Source organism: Myotis davidii, unplaced genomic scaffold (genome assembly GCF_000327345.1).
Source record: "Myotis davidii unplaced genomic scaffold, ASM32734v1 scaffold44, whole genome shotgun sequence".
NCBI classification, from domain to species: Eukaryota; Metazoa; Chordata; class Mammalia; order Chiroptera; family Vespertilionidae; genus Myotis; species Myotis davidii.
The window spans coordinates 11,507,104-11,526,340 of NW_006299705.1; the positions used below are offsets into that span (position 1 = coordinate 11,507,104).

General features: G+C 38.2%; 1 protein-coding gene across 16 annotated transcripts in view; it reads right to left on the minus strand.

Annotated features, from left to right (window-relative positions):
- Window positions 1-19,237, minus strand: part of MEF2C (myocyte enhancer factor 2C) — a 158,926-nt gene that overhangs the window by 22,767 nt on the left and 116,922 nt on the right. For 12 of the 16 annotated variants that reach the window (XM_015571606.1, XM_006775518.2, XM_015571607.1 and 9 more), the window contains 3 exons: window positions 16,905-17,048; window positions 9,568-9,754; window positions 7,454-7,501 (listed from right to left, as the gene is read on the minus strand). In XM_015571606.1, coding sequence (XP_015427092.1) covers window positions 7,454-7,501; window positions 9,568-9,754; window positions 16,905-17,048 — 379 coding nt within the window. Of the gene's footprint in view, window positions 1-7,453; window positions 7,502-9,567; window positions 9,755-16,707; window positions 16,846-16,904; window positions 17,049-19,237 lie in introns of all 16 variants that reach the window. The other 4 variants (XM_015571612.1, XM_015571611.1, XM_006775523.2 and 1 more) reach the window with 2 other exon arrangements.

Genomic DNA, 19,237 nt, shown 5'->3' on the forward strand with positions numbered 1-19,237 from the left:
CGCAGCAGCCTTCTCTGTGAAGCCTTGCACAATAAGGAAATGTTACTGGAACTGCATCCCACTAAGCTTTATTTTTTGCTTAGGAAAGATAAATATAAATAACTGTGATGCTAACAATAGCTAACATATATTAACACGCACTTGCTCTGGGCAGACACTGCTAGGTGCGATGCATTGGTTATCTCATTTAAGTTTCACAACAATCCTGCAAAATGGGAATTCACAGACTTTCCAAAGGCAATAATGTCATCCCTAAAATAACCCAGATAGCACATATTTTCCTTGATTATCTTATTCTCAATATCTGCTTCTGGAATATTTTCCTAAATTATTGCTTGAGCAAAATTTTTAGTCCATGATTTCATAGTTTTCTTTGAGTTGCTTAATATTAAACAAAAGGTTCCTTTTTCATGATTGTCATGTAAATGAATGTATTTTAATATGTAAATGGACCACAGATTTGGATTTGCTATTAATACTATGATAATCTTTTTTTTTTTAAAATCTTTCTTTTTTCTAAATATATTTTATTGATTTTTTACAGAGAGGAAAGGAGAGAGATAGAGATAGAGAGTTAGAAACATCGATGAGAGAGAAACATCGACCAGCCGCCTCCTGCACATCCCCCACCGGGGAAGTGCGCGCAACCCAGTCACATGCCCTTGACCGGAATCGAACGTGGGACCCTTCAGTCCGCAGGCCGACGCTCTATCCACTGAGCCAAACCGGTTTCGGCTATGATAATCTTTATGAGTATAGCAGGGCTCCCCTTCCGCACACACTATAAATACAACACAATCACTCCTTTACTGTTAGTGCAGGTTGTAAGTGGAGTCTAAGGTAAACAAAATTGTGAAAGGAGGTTAAAACAAGTTAATATTAAGTTTGGTTACAACAATTAAAATGGAGCGATAATAACCAACCAGAAGACTAGGTGCTTCCCGCCCACCGCCCCCCCTCCCCTTAATAAATTTTCCCAGTGACACATCTGTAGTTTAAAAGTTGAAATTGTTTATCCAAGAAATTTTCTTTAGTTTATCCAATTATTGTTTATCCAATAATTTTCTTTAGTTTACTTTAAACTAAATATATTTGATTTGATCTTTCAAATATGAGACTGTATCATGACTATAAGGCTTTGAATTGAAATTCAAATGAAACATACTATGTAAGTTTAACTGTAAAATTCAAGTGACTGGCAACGTTTTATTTAAAAACAGAAAATTATACTCTTGGCCGACAGCCTTGAAGTCCTGAAAAGTCCCTGGTAGGTAAAAAATTGATTTCCAAAGGAGGGGTTTTTTAGCCACATATCTCCTTCAGCATCTGCTGTCTGTTGATGCACAATTTCAAATCACTAATGATTCTGAGAAGAGCTTTTCTTTCTATATTATCTCCAAATAAAGCCTTATGGTGATGTCAAAAACAGGGGAGAAACCAATAGTGTACAAAAAACAAGACTGCTAAGAGAAAAAGAAAATTTGAGTAAAACTAATAATTTAGGAGAAAATATTACCTGCCTAAATTGATATTAAAAATGACCACGTTATATTTTTCAGCCACATCCTTGGTTAAAGCAATGAAATATGAGTGAAGAGATCAATTTTCACATTGCTTTACTGAATGTAACAGGAGGGTAGGGGACAAAAATGATACAATTTGTGAGATCAGAAATCATGTTTTACAAAGGACTCTAAAATCTGTTAAAACACTCTAGGAAGATATAATTAAAAAAAAAATGTTTTCCCTATAGAAATCAAGCACCTTAAGAATGAAGTCCAACCAAAATTGTTGAAAGCAGACTTTATGGTATCCTGACTTAGCCTGTAACATTTTCATTTGTCTTTTCTTTAAGCTGCCTCTCTTACTTCAACATCAGCCCCTAGAGAATGGTATGAAGGTACTGCTTTATTTGTAATTTTTTAGGTCTTGAATATGGAAGGTGGACACATTTTCTTGGCAGTGGCTGCATATCACATGCTGTAGACCATCCAACCAGAAGGCTGGGTTTTTTTTCTTCCCCCTTAATAAATGTAGATAACTTAGGTTTGTGTTAAAAATATCGTTGTTACTTAATTTCAGAGATACTAATAAAGCAATGCTGTTGGGTCTTTATTTGTGTTTTGGGTTAACTCCCAAGGTAAAACTGCAAATGAATCAGAATTTTTTTTTTCAGAACAAATCAAACAGAATACTTTCAAAACAAGAATTCAAATATTAATTTAGACTTTTTCACATGCTGCTTAATAATATTTCAAAAAGTAATATAAAAATATATTTCTATCATAACAAAAATAGTTTTCTATTTGAGAGCAATTAAGTGGTATCCCTCTCCCTTTCTTGAGTATTGTAACCTGAATTTGTGTTTTGTTAGGTAACAAAAATGCCAACTTGTTAAAGCAAATCCTTCTAGACTAAATTTTTAACCACTTCACTGATATTTTAAATTACTGAGTAAGAATTTCAGAGAAGTCTTTTGGCTAATAAGAGAGTCAGCTGAGAAATTTTTGGTAAGTATTCTCAAAAACAAAAACTTGAAAAACAATGGTACTGGTAAAGAATAATAAACATTGTATGGCCTTTTCGTCTCCTCACTTAGTTCCATTTTATAACATGATAAACACTTCTTTTTCAATGCCAAGTGAATTTCAAAATAAGTCATGTAATTAAAGTTCTATTATATGATCATAACACATTATTTATAAATGGACACTATAGTGTTTTATCCCCAAAATAAGTACTAAGTGCAACGGTTCTAAGTCTAAGGTCTTGTTAGGTGGAGTGTTTTCAGAGTCTGGAAGCCAGGTCTCCTGATTCACTGCTCAGTGACTTATCTGCAGCCGTGCACTGCACCAAGTCTCCATGTATTCAGTGATATAAATTAAGCATTCTGGAAGTGACAATGCTTGACAACCAAATGCATAAAAGAGTAAACAATTGACAATCAAAATAACAGCTGTTAGTTTCTTTTTATATAAAATTATATCTAATTTACAATAAATGCCAATTAAAATTATTAACCAATATACATAAATCTCCTTTGCCTTATTGTCAGATAGCTATGTAGATTGTAAAATTCTCTTAAAACTTCAGAGATTCCTAAAGGATTTCTCTCTCTCCCTCCAGTCTCAATCACAAATCAGTAAATCCTTGAGTATACTTGTACTTCCTACTCAATACAAAGAAACCATGTTTTCAAAATCAAAACAAAGGGTACTAATAGGACAGTGAATAATCCAACACAAGACATTGCTGTTCTAATGGTTATTTCTATTAAGTCTAATGATGATGAAAACTCAACTGAGCTTGATCTTACAATCATCAATAACCACTGAGATTAGCATGTTAAAAGCTTTAATGTGCAGAGATATGACAAAATGTAATTTTAAAAGCAGTGACTTTTCATTTTGGTTGTTGAGAGAAAAGGATTAAGTAGTGGATGAATAACTGTCAACTGAAACCTAGAAATGTCACTATTGCTAATGTATTATAATGACTTGCTGTATATTTCTCTTGTAGCAAGAGTACAACCCCATCCTGTTCCTTCTTTATTTCCACTTGTCTTTTTCTTTGAAACTGCTTCAAGCGATAAGATAAGAAGAGGTTCATTATTTTAAGAGGTGATTTGTGATGGTCTGAGATAACAACCCAGGAAATTTCTCATTTACTGCTATATATTAGCTCTATGGGTTTTCTATCAAGTATGTTAGAGAAGTTAGTAAAACTTTATTGGCCAATGGTGCTCAACCATTTAAACAAGTAATTAATTCATTATTCAGTGTAGACAGTATCAGAAGAATACGTTATTTTTTGAATTACAAATAAAGGGCATATCTTTTTAAATTTAAGTTACATAATTTCTTTGAAATATTATTTTTGTTTTTTATATCAACACTATTAAAAATTTATGTCTATAAGATCAAAATTTCCTTTATTGAGCTAACAAACTTTTACTGAGTATCTGCCACGTGCTATCTTTCATGTTTCAAGCTGGGATTACAGATGGAATAAGAGACCATTTGCCCTGAGTGTTGAGTGTCCAGGAGAGAGAAATGTGCCCAGACTTTACAATGACAATGCAATGAGAGGAGTAGTGTAGGTACAGGCTGCCATGGGAGAATAGAGGAGAGGTGTGTAATTCCTTCTGGGAGAGACAGGAAAGGGGTTCCTAAATGGCTGAACTGACGCTGAGGGGTGAGAGGAGTGCTCAGTGGCCTGAAGCAGGAGTGCTAGGAGTGCATGTGTGAAGGCCAGCGGCCTCAGCACAATTTGGAAAGTGGAAGCACTACGTAGCTAGCTAGGAGCCTGGACTCCGAAGGTAGACTGCCTGGGCTCCACCTTGGCCAGCTACCTAACCTCTGTGCCTCAGTCCCACTGTCTTATAGGAGGGCATCAGAAGAGTATCTTTTTAAAGGACGGTTATGAGGATAAGTGAGCTACTTTTCACAAAGCCCCCAGGAAGAGCAATTTAAATGTTTGCTATCATAGATTTGGAGTGCAGAGTTCTTGGTGGCAGAAGGTAAGAAGGAGTAAAACCGGAAGCATGTTGGGACAGAGATAAGAGGCTCTTGGTTAATTCTGAAAGAGCTGGGAAGCCATTGCTGGATCTCAGGCCTGTGAATGATGACCTACAATTAGTTTAAGGCTTCGAGACAGACGAGTCAGTTACGATGAGAATCGTGTGGGATGCAATGCGAAGCAGGGAGATGAACTAGGGGCCTGCGTATTGATATAAACCTGACCCAGGGGAGTGCGATACAATGACGTGAAAGGTGCAGACTGAGGAAGTACCTTGGAGGCAGAGTCTGGAAGGTTTAGTGCCCTGCTGGATGGTGGCACAAGGGAGAGAGATGGTTCAGGGACTGGATGGGAAAGATGCTATACGTTGTGATTGAGCTGAACTGAAAAAGAGGACGTTTCTCTCTTTGGCCTTTTGGTATTCATGGGCACACAATAAATGTTAAATTTACTTCCTTCTCAAGACTATCCTTTTTACAAGTTCAGATGGTTTGATTTTGAAAAAAACTAACAAAGACTGGAAATTATTGAACTTAATTGCAGCCTTGCCACTTGGCCTCAGAGGTTCTCACTGTATCTGAGACCTTGTGTTTCAATGACAGTATTCAACATTTGGAAGGCATCTTTTGGCCATTTTTTTTCCTTCAGTTTTCTTTTCTGAAAATGTAGAGACATGCTGGCTGGCCTTGTTTCCCCCGGTGTTATGTGATTCTCTGACATCAGCACAGATATATTCAGCTTCGACATATGATCCTGTCCAGCATGAGAAAGAAGGGAAGACGGCTGTGCCTGTGAGCAGGACATGACAGCTAAGCACAAGGCTAATTGGCATCTGCAACAGGTGTTCCGTGGGAGCAGCGTTAGAAAGGGCTTCCTCCTCCATTTTTAAAAAAGTGGGGAAGCAATTCTTTCACAGCTAGATAGAAACTGTGAAAATTATATACTCATGGCTACAAGATACGATCAGAAAAATACAATACTTATTAGCATGAGGGTGGAGCAACTGAGCGTTTTCCTTTCTGTTTTCTCATGTCCATGTGGCAGACATCCTGAAGTAGGAGGGACGAATTTGCTAAGCTTGTAAGACTTTTTTAGTTCAATGACGTACAACCTCTATGTGGCTAACTTTTATGCTTACAAGATTGAGTACCTTCTCCGTCCCTGGAGTGCCATTAAACTTAGCGGACTGTCAGGCAATTGACAATGACAGCATAATTGAACAACCAAGCACTTCTCATCTTCTATATGGGATTCTAATGCATTCTAGCTGTTAAGCAGTAATAAGAGGCCACTTCCATCAAGGCTGAGTAACTCATTCCCCCCACTCCACGTGTTTTTTTACTACTCCTAATAACTTTCATTGCCACTATTGCCTGTTCCCATAAGAGCAAGCAAATGGATGCAGCAAGATACTGGATAGAATATCATAACATACAAAGCATTTTCCTGATACTATTTTTTTTTGTCTAATGCATTCTAGCTGTTAAGCAGTAATAAGAGGCCACTTCCATCAAGGCTGAGTAACTCATTCCCCCACTCCACGTGTTTTTTTACTACTCCTAATAACTTTCATTGCCACTATTGCCTGTTCCCATAAGAGCAAGCAAATGGATGCAGCAAGATACTGGATAGAATATCATAACATACAAAGCATTTTCCTGATACTATTTTTTCTTGGTATTTGTGACAACCCAATGCATAGTCCCCACCATTCTTGCTGACCATGGTGCTTGCCAGAGACTTGAACCCAAGAGATACTGGTCTGGCTTGGATCTGGTTCTGTAATGTTGAGGCAACAAGCCACAAAGTAATTTTTGAGGGGAAAAATGAACAGATTTCAATTTCCAGCAAAACAGTACATTAAGTCTAATCATTAATTCGACTCCAATTTTTAAAAGAAAGATAAAATAGGAAGGTGTGCCATTGATTCCGCTTACTAATTCACTGTATACTTCTAATACTTTTTCTTCATTACTCACTGAATTAGGGAAGAGCCAACATCAGAAGTGAGAAACATTACCCCCAAATGGATATATCTGTACAAATGTTTTCCTATGCCAATGTTCTTTATCTTCTCTCTTATAATTAGCAGGCTATTATATTGGATCCTGGCAAAATATTTTAATTAGGCTGTCCATGGATATTTCAATAAACTTGAATTTTTTGACATTTCAAACATAACCTTGTGCCATTCATGCCTGCCTCCTACTATTTTAAATGTATAGCATGTTCCAGCTTGCAGGAATTACCATGGTTACTTGTTATGCCAATAGTAAACTGCAGTTAGCATATTGTTTTCTGAATCGAAAATGACATCAATATCTGAATAATCACAATAATATGCATTAACATGAAACTCTGAAGAGATGTCACTATAATACAACAGGCCATGGTGAAAGATGATATTAAGCTTAAATATATTAAAGTTCTTTTCTGGGGTCTGCACTATATTTACATTCTCTAAGACCTCATTTTAACACCAAATATGGTTTTAGTTTATTAAATTACTGTTAAGTGATTATAACGCCACCCCTCCTTTTCTTTTTGTATTGTCTTTTAGAAATGTAGAGGCGTTTGATACTTCGTTGGGTAGGAAGTGAGTCACATTGAATGTGAAATGATTAACCGAGACCTCAAATGGCAAAGATGGGTAGACACTCATGTCTAGACATGGAATTTAGAATTAAATTGATTTGACGAGAGCTCTCAATTCTCTACATTGACTAGTTGAAGTTTCTAGTTAATAAACATTCTTCTAAGTGACTATCCAGTCACTCCTGTTCAGAAAAGTGCTTTAGAAATTCTTGGGGGCCATTTTTCCATGCCTCTCACAGATCTCTCAACTTTACTGGGTTCAAGACTTACTTCCTGCAAATCTCCCAGTAAACGAACCCTGAACAATGATATACACAGCAGTACGGAAGTCTCCGCTCACCTGCACTGGTGCCTGCACCGGATGTGAGGTCTCCACCCATCAGACCACCTACGGACGAAAGAGGCAGATCAAAAGGAGCCAGGCTAAAGGCAGCACAACAGTACACTTTGCCCCTAGCAACCCCAGTGTTTTGTCCTCTCCCAGGAGTCCTAAATTTGTAAAGTATTACCTGTCAGATGGCTGACATTTGTTTTATTGCAACATGCTGGGCTCAACCATTAAAAACACATTCAATCACTGACATTTTGCAGAATCTTTTTTTAAAGAAAAATTACATTAAAAATTATATTTAAAAGATCCAGTTTTTTCTTGTTTTCTGAATTTTTTATTATTTCCAAGTCTAGTTTTTCCTAAGGGGATGTTTTATAGAGAGTACAGAATAAAAAATACAGTAGGGTTTACTGTATATTCAAACAACCATACACTTGATGCTTAATTCTTTAAAAATATATTTTATAAAATTAATTTTGTATAGTGTTAATTGTCCAGGATCTTGGTCATTTCATGAATCTACCTACAGTGAATGACCTATTTAGTACCTGAATTTTACTTATTGACACAGTAAAATAGGTTTCACTGGCCACAAATTTAGAAACTTAGGCTTATTCATGGCTAACTTAAGAAAGTAATTTGAAATTTGTCAAGGTTTATATTAAGAGTTGGAGTGTTTCAATAAGATATTAAATATAATAATTACTGTTAGTTTTTAAGGAATAAGATTTAGCCAAAATGAAAAAATAAACACACACAGAATAACAGCTGATTATTTTGTAATTGCTTCTAAGTGACACTCTACAATTATTAGTTAGTTCTGGTTTTGGAATTAGAAGAAAACATTTGTTACATTTTATGAAAATGTTTATTATTTCTAACTGAATAATATTTTATAAATAAAGTATGAGATTTTAAAAAATAAATGAGCACTAGTTCATCAAATAGGAAAATCAACTGCATTTGAGTAAGATCTGAAAGAAAGGTATTGATTATTGAAAATGCTTATGAAAAATTTCATTTTTCTGAGCAGAGAGAATGATATAATAAAGTCCTTTATCCACATTTTTCAGACTCAAGATTTATCAATGTTTTTACAGGACTGATTTTGATTGTATTTTCTATATAAAGTTTCTGTACTAAACTTACTAAATATATGTTTAATTTTAATTATGAGAGATATTTAAGTATTCTTTTGTGAATAAATTGCTTTTAATACAGTTATCTGTGCCTGAGGTATTAATATTTTCCTATAGAGTGCTTTTTAAAAAACCCCAAAATATAAATATATAATGGTTGCTGCACATGATTTATAAATACAATTATTTATGTGCTGCTTCTTTTGAAAATATGAAGGAATTGTTCAGTTATATTCAACACACATTTACTTAATTTCTACTGTGAGTCTGGCAAATCAAGAGGACATTCTTCCCTTCAAATCTCTTTAAATCCAGTAGGAGAATAGATGCATACTCATTCTAGTACATAATGTGTTCTGCTTGGTCTGAGTATAGGAATGGTTGAAGTTTTCCTGAGGAATAAGTTCTTGTCTGTGAGACACTGTGAATTGCACAACAGTAAGGATCTCCTTAGAAGTGCAGGCACAAATTTATGGCAGGTGTAATGTCCTTGTGACGTGCTCTTCACTTCATTTCTGACTTAGTTTTGTTTTTATTTCACACTTCTTATACATTATGCTATCCTACCACATTTTCGTTTTGCCATAAATCCGCGATGGTATAAGTAAATTACTGTATAAATAAATAAAAATGGACCATGGGACATGCCATACGATGACACAGGGGAAGGTTTCACAGAAGAAGTGCTATCTAGTGAGGAGAGAAAATGGAATTTTACTAGTAGACGAGAAGAGCACATTCTGTGTGAGAAAACATGTGGCCAAAATATAGCCACATGAGGAGATCGGTGATACAGAGGCTGAATAGCTCAAGTGCAAGATTATAAAAGATTTCTAAAGATAGGCTCGTGGGGTTGGCTTTATCATGCTGAAGACCTAGCAGTGAGGGGATGCAACACATGGAAAACTTGCAGATAAAATGGCCTTTCTGCCCAGAGTGGCTCCTTCCAATGACTGTTCACATTGTGTTCTTCTGAGGACATACCTGTGTTACCTGCACTCGGAGGTCGATGTGTTACACCAGGAGACATACTATTCCTCTGCAGAGAAGGGTGGGCCAGTGGCAAAAGGTTGGGGTTTCCCAGTGAGCTGACAGGGTTGCTGTACACCAGACTGTTATGGCTGGACACTGGGATGGAGACTGGCATCTCAAAGTTGGGAGGTGGAACAGCCTATACGAGCAGAAAATAAAAGGGGTTACAAAAAAAGAAAGAATAGAAACAGAAGCTCTCAAGTTCAGACAGCCTTTACTTTCCAAGACAAATTTCAAATTCCAGACTGCTTGGTGTCTAGAAGACCATTAAGAAGAGCTCTCAAGATGTTCACATCATAAATTGATTTCTTTAATGTGCTTAGAACTCCTTCGATGCAACTATTAGAAAACGCTTCACTTTTGTTTAAAACAAAGCCCCGTTTCATTAGATTCCATTGTCTTTGAATTCCATTCTATTAGGTAATAATTGTTCATTTGTGATCTCTGAATCTGGTGGCAGAAATGACTGCAAAATCAAAGGTACATGATTGTGATGACTTTACAGAGAAAAGGAAGGATTGAAATGCAAGCTGGAGCCTTCGGCTTAATTGCTTATTGAAGCATATTTATGCAAAAGCTTAATGATATAAAATCATCTCCAGGCTTGTGAGCAGCACATATACTTTAATTATTATTTTTAAAAAGTCTGTCTTTTGAAAGTAACTGTGAAGATAATAGACATTTTAAGATACTAGATTCAACAGAGCATATATCATTTAATAATCTATACTTTAAAATGGTAGTTCAGAGTATATGTTGCACTGATAGACTAACATTGAAAACTGGCAAGGCCTGCATCTCAAATGAGACAGTTGGCAAATATTTAGAGAGCCGAAGCTGTGTGGCTATTTAATTAGAGTAATCAGGTCCCAACTATTGATTTTTCTGATATTATTTTGGCAATTTAAGCAAAGTCATGCTTATTTTTCTGCTTGCCCTAACTAGATAATCATAGTTGCGACACCCCCCTCTTCTTTCCCCATTTTTAACATTACAAATGAAAATACTGTTTGAATATATTGCCAGAGGGCTAGTGATGTCAGAGCACACAGCCTTCTTAGCGTAAAATGGATGTTTGTATCTAATATGTATATTGGAGATGGAGTTTAAATAGAACATTCCCTCAGGTGTTTTCAAATAAGCTATTGGGCAACTTTAAATGCATAGATGAGTGTGGTTCAAAATTTTTTCTTCTTTTAAAAAAAACACACACATTTTTTTTCCTCTGTAATCCTAACATCAGTTTTCTTTTGCTGGCTGACTGGCTGGCTGACTGGCTGGCCTGCAACACACGCCTCGCTCGGCAGTAGTTCTATGTTTACCCTGGTGATGACCGCAACACTATTCTCTATTTATGCTTGTCCTCCTTTTATTTCTCACTCTTTATTTTTCCTGTGTCTCTCTCCTTCCATGACCTGGATCTGTTGATATTGACCAGAGTAAATGTTATATAACTCTTTTCTTTCACATGTCTTTGTTTCTTCATTGTTTTAGAGGGAAATAAAAATGTCCAAGTGCTACATTAACACAGTCATTCTTTATTAGGCTTTATCTGTTGTAAACAAGGCACAAAAATAATTTTAGACAGACACCATGACATAATGGAATATAAATAAATGTTTGATAAGATATCAAAGAGTGAGTATATCCCCAAATTTCCAGAGACTTTTGAAATGACAAATGCTGTGAAATAAATGTCCGTAGAGTAAGTAAAATATTGTCTGCCTTTATTAAAAGGCCAAATAAGAATTACTCTAGTATCCCTGAGAAAACACAGACAAGTCACTGCGACGGCTTCTCCATTTGCCCCTCCAGATTCACTGTCCACCCTCTTCACTGCTCTGGGCCAGACGCTGACCCTCCAGACTGTGTCCACCAGGCTCACCTTGCCCCCTGGCTTCAGCATGGCCAGCGGTGGTGCCAGCAAGCAGTGCAGAGTGGCAGGAGGGAGGACAGGCGTTTCCCTTTGCTGGGCCCAGGTTGGCAGAGGTGGCCATCTCCTGAGCGCTTTTCTTTGCTTGTGTTTCCCTTCTACTATGAAATCAACTCTGATGTTGGCTAAGGAAGGTCTCATTCCAGGAAGGTGTTAAAGCTCTTTTGCTCTAAGTAATGCAGAGCCTAGTCTACTTTTTATTATGAGAACTGAATATTTCTCTTCAAAGGAGAGTTTTTAGGAAGACACTGTACTCCTACAAATAATAAGCTTAGCATTTACTGTGTGTTACTTTTGAAAAAATTTTTTTATTGTTTTATTGCCTAAAGTATTACAAAGAGTATTACGTATGTCTCCTTTTTCCCCCCTTTTTTCTCCTTTTGTGTGTTACTTACTGAGCAGGCACTGTACTGCATAATCTACAGACATGATATGATACAGCCCTTTCAACATTCTTTATTATCCTTCCCTTTTAAAATAGGTGAGATTAAGCGGCCCAATGTCATCAAACTAGTAAGTGGCTGAGCCTGTTGCTTTTGCTACTAAATCACTGTGCAACAAAAATGATTTTTTTTTTTGATAGAAAGAGAATGTTGCAATCAGAAATCATACTGTGAAGTAAGAGCTGGATGCTAGTAGCTTATTATTTTGAACCACAAAAATAATGAACTGAATGGGATGTGGTGAGTACTATGTTGGAGTACAGTGTGCGCTCACCAACTGCCAGTCAGTGACTGAGGTCTTAGGAAAGAAGAAACCTTAAAGGCTCCCCTTGTCCATATTTTCTCAGATTTGATATTTAAAAGCTATCATTTGGGTACAGAATTTTAAATTTATATTTACTATTACTAATTACAAGTGTTTATTACTGAATACTTAAAGGTTGGCTATCCCCTTGAATATTTTACAGAATGTTGATCGTATCTCAGTAGAGAGCAAAGCTTAATTCTCTCCCCTTCCCCTGAGTGGCTATATGCATATCCAATATAAAGGGGATTATTAATAATTATTTAATAAATTCTGAAGCACCCTAATAAAGAATTCATTACATGTCTCTCTCTACTCCTCCCTTACTCAACCATCATGCTCAAGAATTACTCAGTTTCTAGCATTCTGGACCATAAACAATTTGATGTTATTAGAAAAACTGTCCTGTGACTGACTAAATAGCAGTCAGATATAATTCTGACACCAGAGCATACTTCAAAAATTTGCAAGTTGTAAAATGTGCTAACAGCCTTTGCATTTTCCTTATCTGTATCAGGAACTGGCTAAGTAATTTTGAAATCAAATTATAAGCTTAAAAATGACCACACGGAGAAGGTATCTTAGAGAATCAGAAAGAACATCAGCCTTAATATCAGAAATCTCAGTTGCAGTCCAGGTTGTGCAATAAATAGACATGTAACCAGGCACATCTTTTAGCCTCCCTGGACCTGAAGTGATTGCATCCCTAAAGAGACCAACCGGATCTAAATATTTTAGGGAAAGCAAAGGCTATAATAATGTATGCATGTTTATGAGATATTGCTGCTATTCTTTTTCTTCTCGACTTTTCAAAATTTGAGAAGTTAAAAGCATCTAAATTAAAAAAATATTGTTTAAAAAGTGAAAGCCAAAAAGTAGTTAAAGACTCCAAACTTGCAGAGATCTCAGGCCAGCCTCAAAATTTTAGAGCTCTCAGGACAGGAAGGAAGAGGGAATTTGGGGTATTTAAAAAAAGATGGTAGGCAGGCCTGGCTATATAATTTGCAGGGCCAGGGCAAAATGAAAATGTGGGGACCCTTGTTAAAATTTATTAAGAATTTCAAGGAGGTGACGGCACAGCATTTTACCAAGCGTGGCCCTCTAAGAGCAGTGCCCTGTGTAATAGCACAGGTCATACGCCAATGACGCTGGCCCTGGCTTTGGGAGATACAGGCATAACAGCTAACAGGCTTTTAGTTTTCACCCCTGAACAAATTGATCATGGTTACTGAAGTGAGTCATCGTGGTCAGAAAGGTATCTGAACTCTTATCCAAAAGCCACTATTTTCCCAAACTTACCACAAGGAAAAGTCCAATAAAAAGTCAAATAAAATATTTGTAATAAAATATTTTTAGTTAATAAGCCCTCTTTTATTCAGTGTGAGTGACTGAACCGAATCCCTTTTTTGGGGCCACTGATGACACCCTTAACTTTTGATCAACCATTACCAGTCTGCTGAAAACCAGCAGAGAAAGAGAATCACCAAGCTTTGATGACTAGTGGCTACCAATTGCCGGTCTCCAAATTTCCTCAAGGCTGCCTGACAACTCCAGCACATACTTGCTCATTTCCTCTCTGTCCCCAACTCCTCACAATGTCCACACCTTCATTCTCAGTCCTCTTTCAAGCACCTGCTCCCCCACCTCAAAATCTGTAGAAGCTACACTCACCATACAAAATACAGGTTGGTAGATGGTCACCCACTCTGTCCTCTACCCTCCTGCCACCTTAACTCCACCTGGGCCCACCCGCCGCTCTGTCCTGTTCCACTCCCATCCTGCTTCCCTTCCTTGAGCTTTGCCATTTTACCTCCACTGTACCTGCATGCGCAACCTTTTCCTCCCTTCAAGTATTCCTCCTCTGCATGTAAATAAATCTTAAGCGCTTTTCCTTTTAACCCCTCCCCTGACCTAGTGGCAGTACTGTTTCTCTCTCCTCACTGTCCCTTATTTGAAGAAAATAGAAACCCTCCATTCCCACTTCCTTCCTGTTCCCTCTCAACCAATCTAGCACCCGCCCCTCCTTCCTTCAGCCCATTTCCTAATTCCTGGTTCCTCACACGTAGCAGTTTTCTCTTGCCCTGAAGCCTGGCGTGAGCGGGGGCAAACCCTGCAGGAGGAAGTGCTGCTCTACAAGACGCCGAGTCCTCCGTGAGTTATTGCACGTCGTTGAGGAATATGGGCATAAATTACATCGAACCCACAGGTGATTGCAATATTAAATTTTCTCTTTTACAAGGGAAACTCTTCGAGCTGGGTCTTTGAAATAGAAAAACAGTCTTGTAATGTTTTTAAAGAGGCGGAGACACTCTCCACACAAAGGGCAGAGTGTCCTTGCCCCGCTGTAAATGTTTTAGCAGCTGTGGAAACTTTCAACAAAATTTACTTCCAGCAACTGAAAGCGATGTGCGAAAACTGGGCTTTTCATCCTGGAGGCTGAAGCACTTACTAACGAAAGGGAGGCTTGGAGCACAGCGCGGAGCTGTGTGGCTCCTTCGCACAGCCCTGCCCCTCAGCTCTCATGTGGTTTTTCATCCCCCACCGCACACCACTGCGCCTCTTAAGAAATCATGTATCCTGATTTTGAACTCTTTACATGACAGGATGAAATACTGTGAGGGAATCTAGGCATGTGTCACACCTCTTTCCCCCTAAAGCATGGGGAGAAGTGATCCAATGTGCAAATATGGGCATCCCCCCAGAAGTCTTGGGGTTAAAGCTACAGACACATTTCGGATCTCCGCCTGGAGCGTGATCAGCAGTCTTACAGATGCTGCCCTTTTCCCAGCTGTGCAGGGGATTCCTTCTATCTGAGACACTTGACGTGCTCCGCCTTAAAAACCTTGCCTTCACACACCTAAACTAGTGCCCAGCAGCTAAACTAGCATTGTAGAGCCAGAGAAACCCTGGCTGCAAGAAATAAAAAAAAAAAAAAACTGGCCCCAAGGAGCTGTTTCTTTCCTGCTTCTGGGCAAGACAAAAACCCCAGTGGATATTTTATCATTTAAGAATTCTGGCCATACCAAGCAGGCATTGCAGCATCTGATAGGAACGATTTCATTTGATAAAGTGCCCACGGTGGACGTTCTGTATGTAGTGCTCGGTTTATGAAACCTTTAAGAATTTACAGCACTTAGCTTTCCTTCGGAATACAGTGTATTAATAACTGCAATTCAACAAAAGCTCCACTGCTGACATTGTTTCACTTAACAAAGGAGGCAGGCATGTATTTTATGAAGACAGTTTAAGATGCACACATTTTCTAAATAAGTTTTAAAGTGTTGAATTTAATTCAACACAGGCTAGCTGTGCACCTACTATGTGTAAAGCATTAATTCACCTGGTGAGTGCAGTGGCGGAGCTCTTTCCCCAAATATCTGCACTTGTAATCACGGAGGCATATTTTTACTGCATTCTCCCTCAATGCCCAGGTTGAGGATGTTGGGCTAACTTACCAAAGTGTGCTTTTTTTTTTTTTCTTGAGAAAGGAATGAATTACCTAATGAGGAGCTTGCATACAAGGAGGGTTCAGATACTAACACTGGTTATTCAGAGAGTATGTGAGCCTTGAGTTGCATCACTTTATGTCACACCATTAACACCACTTGACTGATGACAGAATATAATAAAAGGTACGCACATCCCCCCCCTCTTTCTGTGGGCAAACAAAATAATACATGCAGAGTTATTTCTCTCAAATAACTGGCAAGGCGTATGATGGACTGTTAGAAAATTTTTGACTTGGTTAAGACAAAACTGAGCCAATTGTTAAAGCATGGGAAATGTTGGTGTAGGCAAAGCGGATATTTTGATGAAGCTTGAACATCACCCCAGCACACACACATGTTGAAATCTTACCATTAGGTTTTCATGCAGTCTGTTTCCCTGCAGCGAGCATTAGCTTTAACCCTTCAGTGCTGTTGCTGGGTGTCGTGTGTTGGGGGGAGAGGCCGAAGCTTTATTCAGAAATGAGCTTTTATTTGGGTGATGATCACCAGCGTACGCGAGAGGACGACAGCTCCCCTCCTGCGTCCGGTCTCAGTACATATATATGTGTGTATGTATTTTACAGCAAGTCCTTAAACTTTTGAGAAGGAGGTTCTGGTGTTTTCCGAGTGCACTGTGTGTTTAAGAGATTGTGTAAAATCAGGGCGTGTTGCATAGATCTTTCTTTCTCTTCCTCCTGTGAATTTCCTATCTCTGAGTGAACTCGATGGCACGTTTTTTTAGATTCCATAGTTTAAGCAGCCCTTGAACTAGGGTCTGCTTTCTAAACGAACTGCCGTGGGATGAGATGGCTATTTTATTGGTTTGACTTGCCAATGCGTCTTAGACAAAGCCATCACTGAGAGGGTTAAGGTATGTTACTGCAGCAGTTATCAGCAGACCAGCCATCTACCTTGGGTACTTACAGGAATTTTATGGCTCTTGATCATATTATCAAATTCTTCATTAATTTTTTTGTATTTTTCTTCAGTGCGTGGGGTGAGTGCGTAAGAGGAGTCGGGGTCGGGGCTTTCACAGCCTTTGTTTTCCTTCTTGTTCAAGGCCTGCCAGGTTCAGAGAAATACCGAGAGTAAAAAAAACGAAAGGCGTTGTGAGTACTTACACACAATCTCTGTCTGCTGATCATTAGATCAATATCTTCGTTAATTTTCCTGTACTTGTCCTCAGACTCAGGGCTGTGACCTACGGAATCGTCCGCATCGGGGTCTGGGCTGTCACAGCCATTAAGGCCCTTCTTTCTCAACGTCTGAAACACACAATGTGGAAAGTTCAGTCCTAGACAAAGGCTGACAGAGACATGCAGGGCGGTTACAGAACTTCACGCTGTCCAGATTTCCAGGTTGTTATTACCTCTGCGACATGACATTAGGGTAAGGAAAGCATCGCGGGGGAAAGTCATTTCAATAACACACTCATTACTAGTTGAAAAAATAAAAGGGAAAGATTCCTTTGCAACCGAATGCAGTCAGTGGACAAAGACAGTTATGGGGGCTGAAGTTTCATGATGTAGAATTCAGACATGCCCCAAACATCCCGTGAGAGACAATTACAGAAGAATACAAGGAAGGTGGGAAATTACAACACTCTATTTTCCCACAGAAGAATTAGAAGTCAGGACATTACACAATGATTTCAGAATCTGCGACCACGGCAAAAGCAGAAATGTTGGAAACAGATCCTTACTTTAACGGGATGGTTGGCACCCACCGGCTCCTGCCGCCCCTTCTGCTTGGCAGCAGGAGGCGGTAAGAGAACCAGGCTACTGCCTGATAGGGCACCCAGTAAGCATGTTCGGACCCTAAGGCCATAAGGAGGATCACCTCTGTTCAGTCTGCTTAGAGTTCCACAGTCGTGAAAATCTGTATCGAAACTGATCATACTGAGAAGTTTTCTGCCTACACAGGGGCTGAAAGAAACGTCAACACAGCTGAGGTTAGGGCTTCATTATCAGGACGGAGTCAGGAAGGCCAGGAGCACTGACAGTAGGTAACCAAGTCAGTAACTCCCAAACTGGCACACGCTCCTCCGGTTCCAGCTGGGGCGGGTCGCTCTGAGCCTGTCTCCTGACACATGAAAGTGGCAAGTCAGTGCCTTATGTTGGGCCTCCTGTCTCCTGAATGTAGGTCCGGGCTGGTCTCAGCTGTCACCGAGGATAAATACTAATGAACACTGTAACAGCAAATAGGAGTCAGGAGTCCTGGGATCTTCTCTCTCTCCCTCTCTCTTTCTCTCTCTCTCTCTTTCTTTCTCTCTCTCTCTCTCTCTCTGATGGTTGTCATCTTGTCAACTTGATGGTATATGATCTGATTTTCATAGACAATGTTATGTTTTTAGAGATCATAAAACTTCTGATTAATCACATAGCTCGACATATTAATTATGAACAGACAAGCAACATTTCTGAATTTTCCTGGTACTACCAAAATTGTTACAAAGAGCTGTGTACCTAAGTGTCTCTCATTAATGGAAAGTTCAGCAGCGCTCATCTTTATTAAAGAGAGAATTCACATACAAATAAAGCAAACACTGCAGCATCAAGCTAAGGAATTCAAAACTGAGATAACACTCCATCTTTAATTCATGCAATTGGGGGAAATAAATAAAACAACATGACTTTAAAAAGGGGGTGTCAGACTCAAAAAATTTAAGCTCCCTGGCTCTTACCAGTGTGTAACAAATGTAACGTTACTTAAAATTAGTTTCCAGGGCAATGAAGGTTTTCACTTAAAATCATACTAAGAAAGCTACCATTTCTAATACATCTATGATACACCGTGGCTCTGTAAATATTTATTAATGTTATAGTAGTATAATATAACAAATAAACATATGGCTACAGCTTATTATGTGGTAAAATGTTTGAATATTAAAATGAGTATTTTGACACAAGATGATAAAATATACATTTACAGTCTTGGGGAATTTATAATTGGTGGGGCCACCTGTCCTCCTATCATGAATCCAGAGCCATCATTTTCACCCAGGATACGTATTCCTAGAGAGTTCACAATACATTAGAATAATAATTTTCTTAGCTAACTTAATTTTCTTCATTTTAAACTCTTTAGCTACCATTATCTCAACCACAACAGCATTTTTCCAGGGATAACTGTTTGCTGTATTATCCCGTGTTTCTGCTTTTATCTCCAGATATCCTTGAGCTTTTAACAATAATTCCTGAGGTTCTTGTGTCGTACTCCACATATTTCTCATAAAAATTCACTTATGTACAGAAACATATGTAAGATCAATGCTATTTTTCAAACTTCACCTATATTTCTATAAGGTACGTTAAGAATATTCATATATAAGCCTTTAATTTAAAGTCTTATTCAGACAGATTTTTCAATGTGCATCTGAATCTTTTATCCAATAAATCTGATCATAAAAATTATCGTTGTTTTGATGTACGGATTTTTGACAGCAGAACGCTAG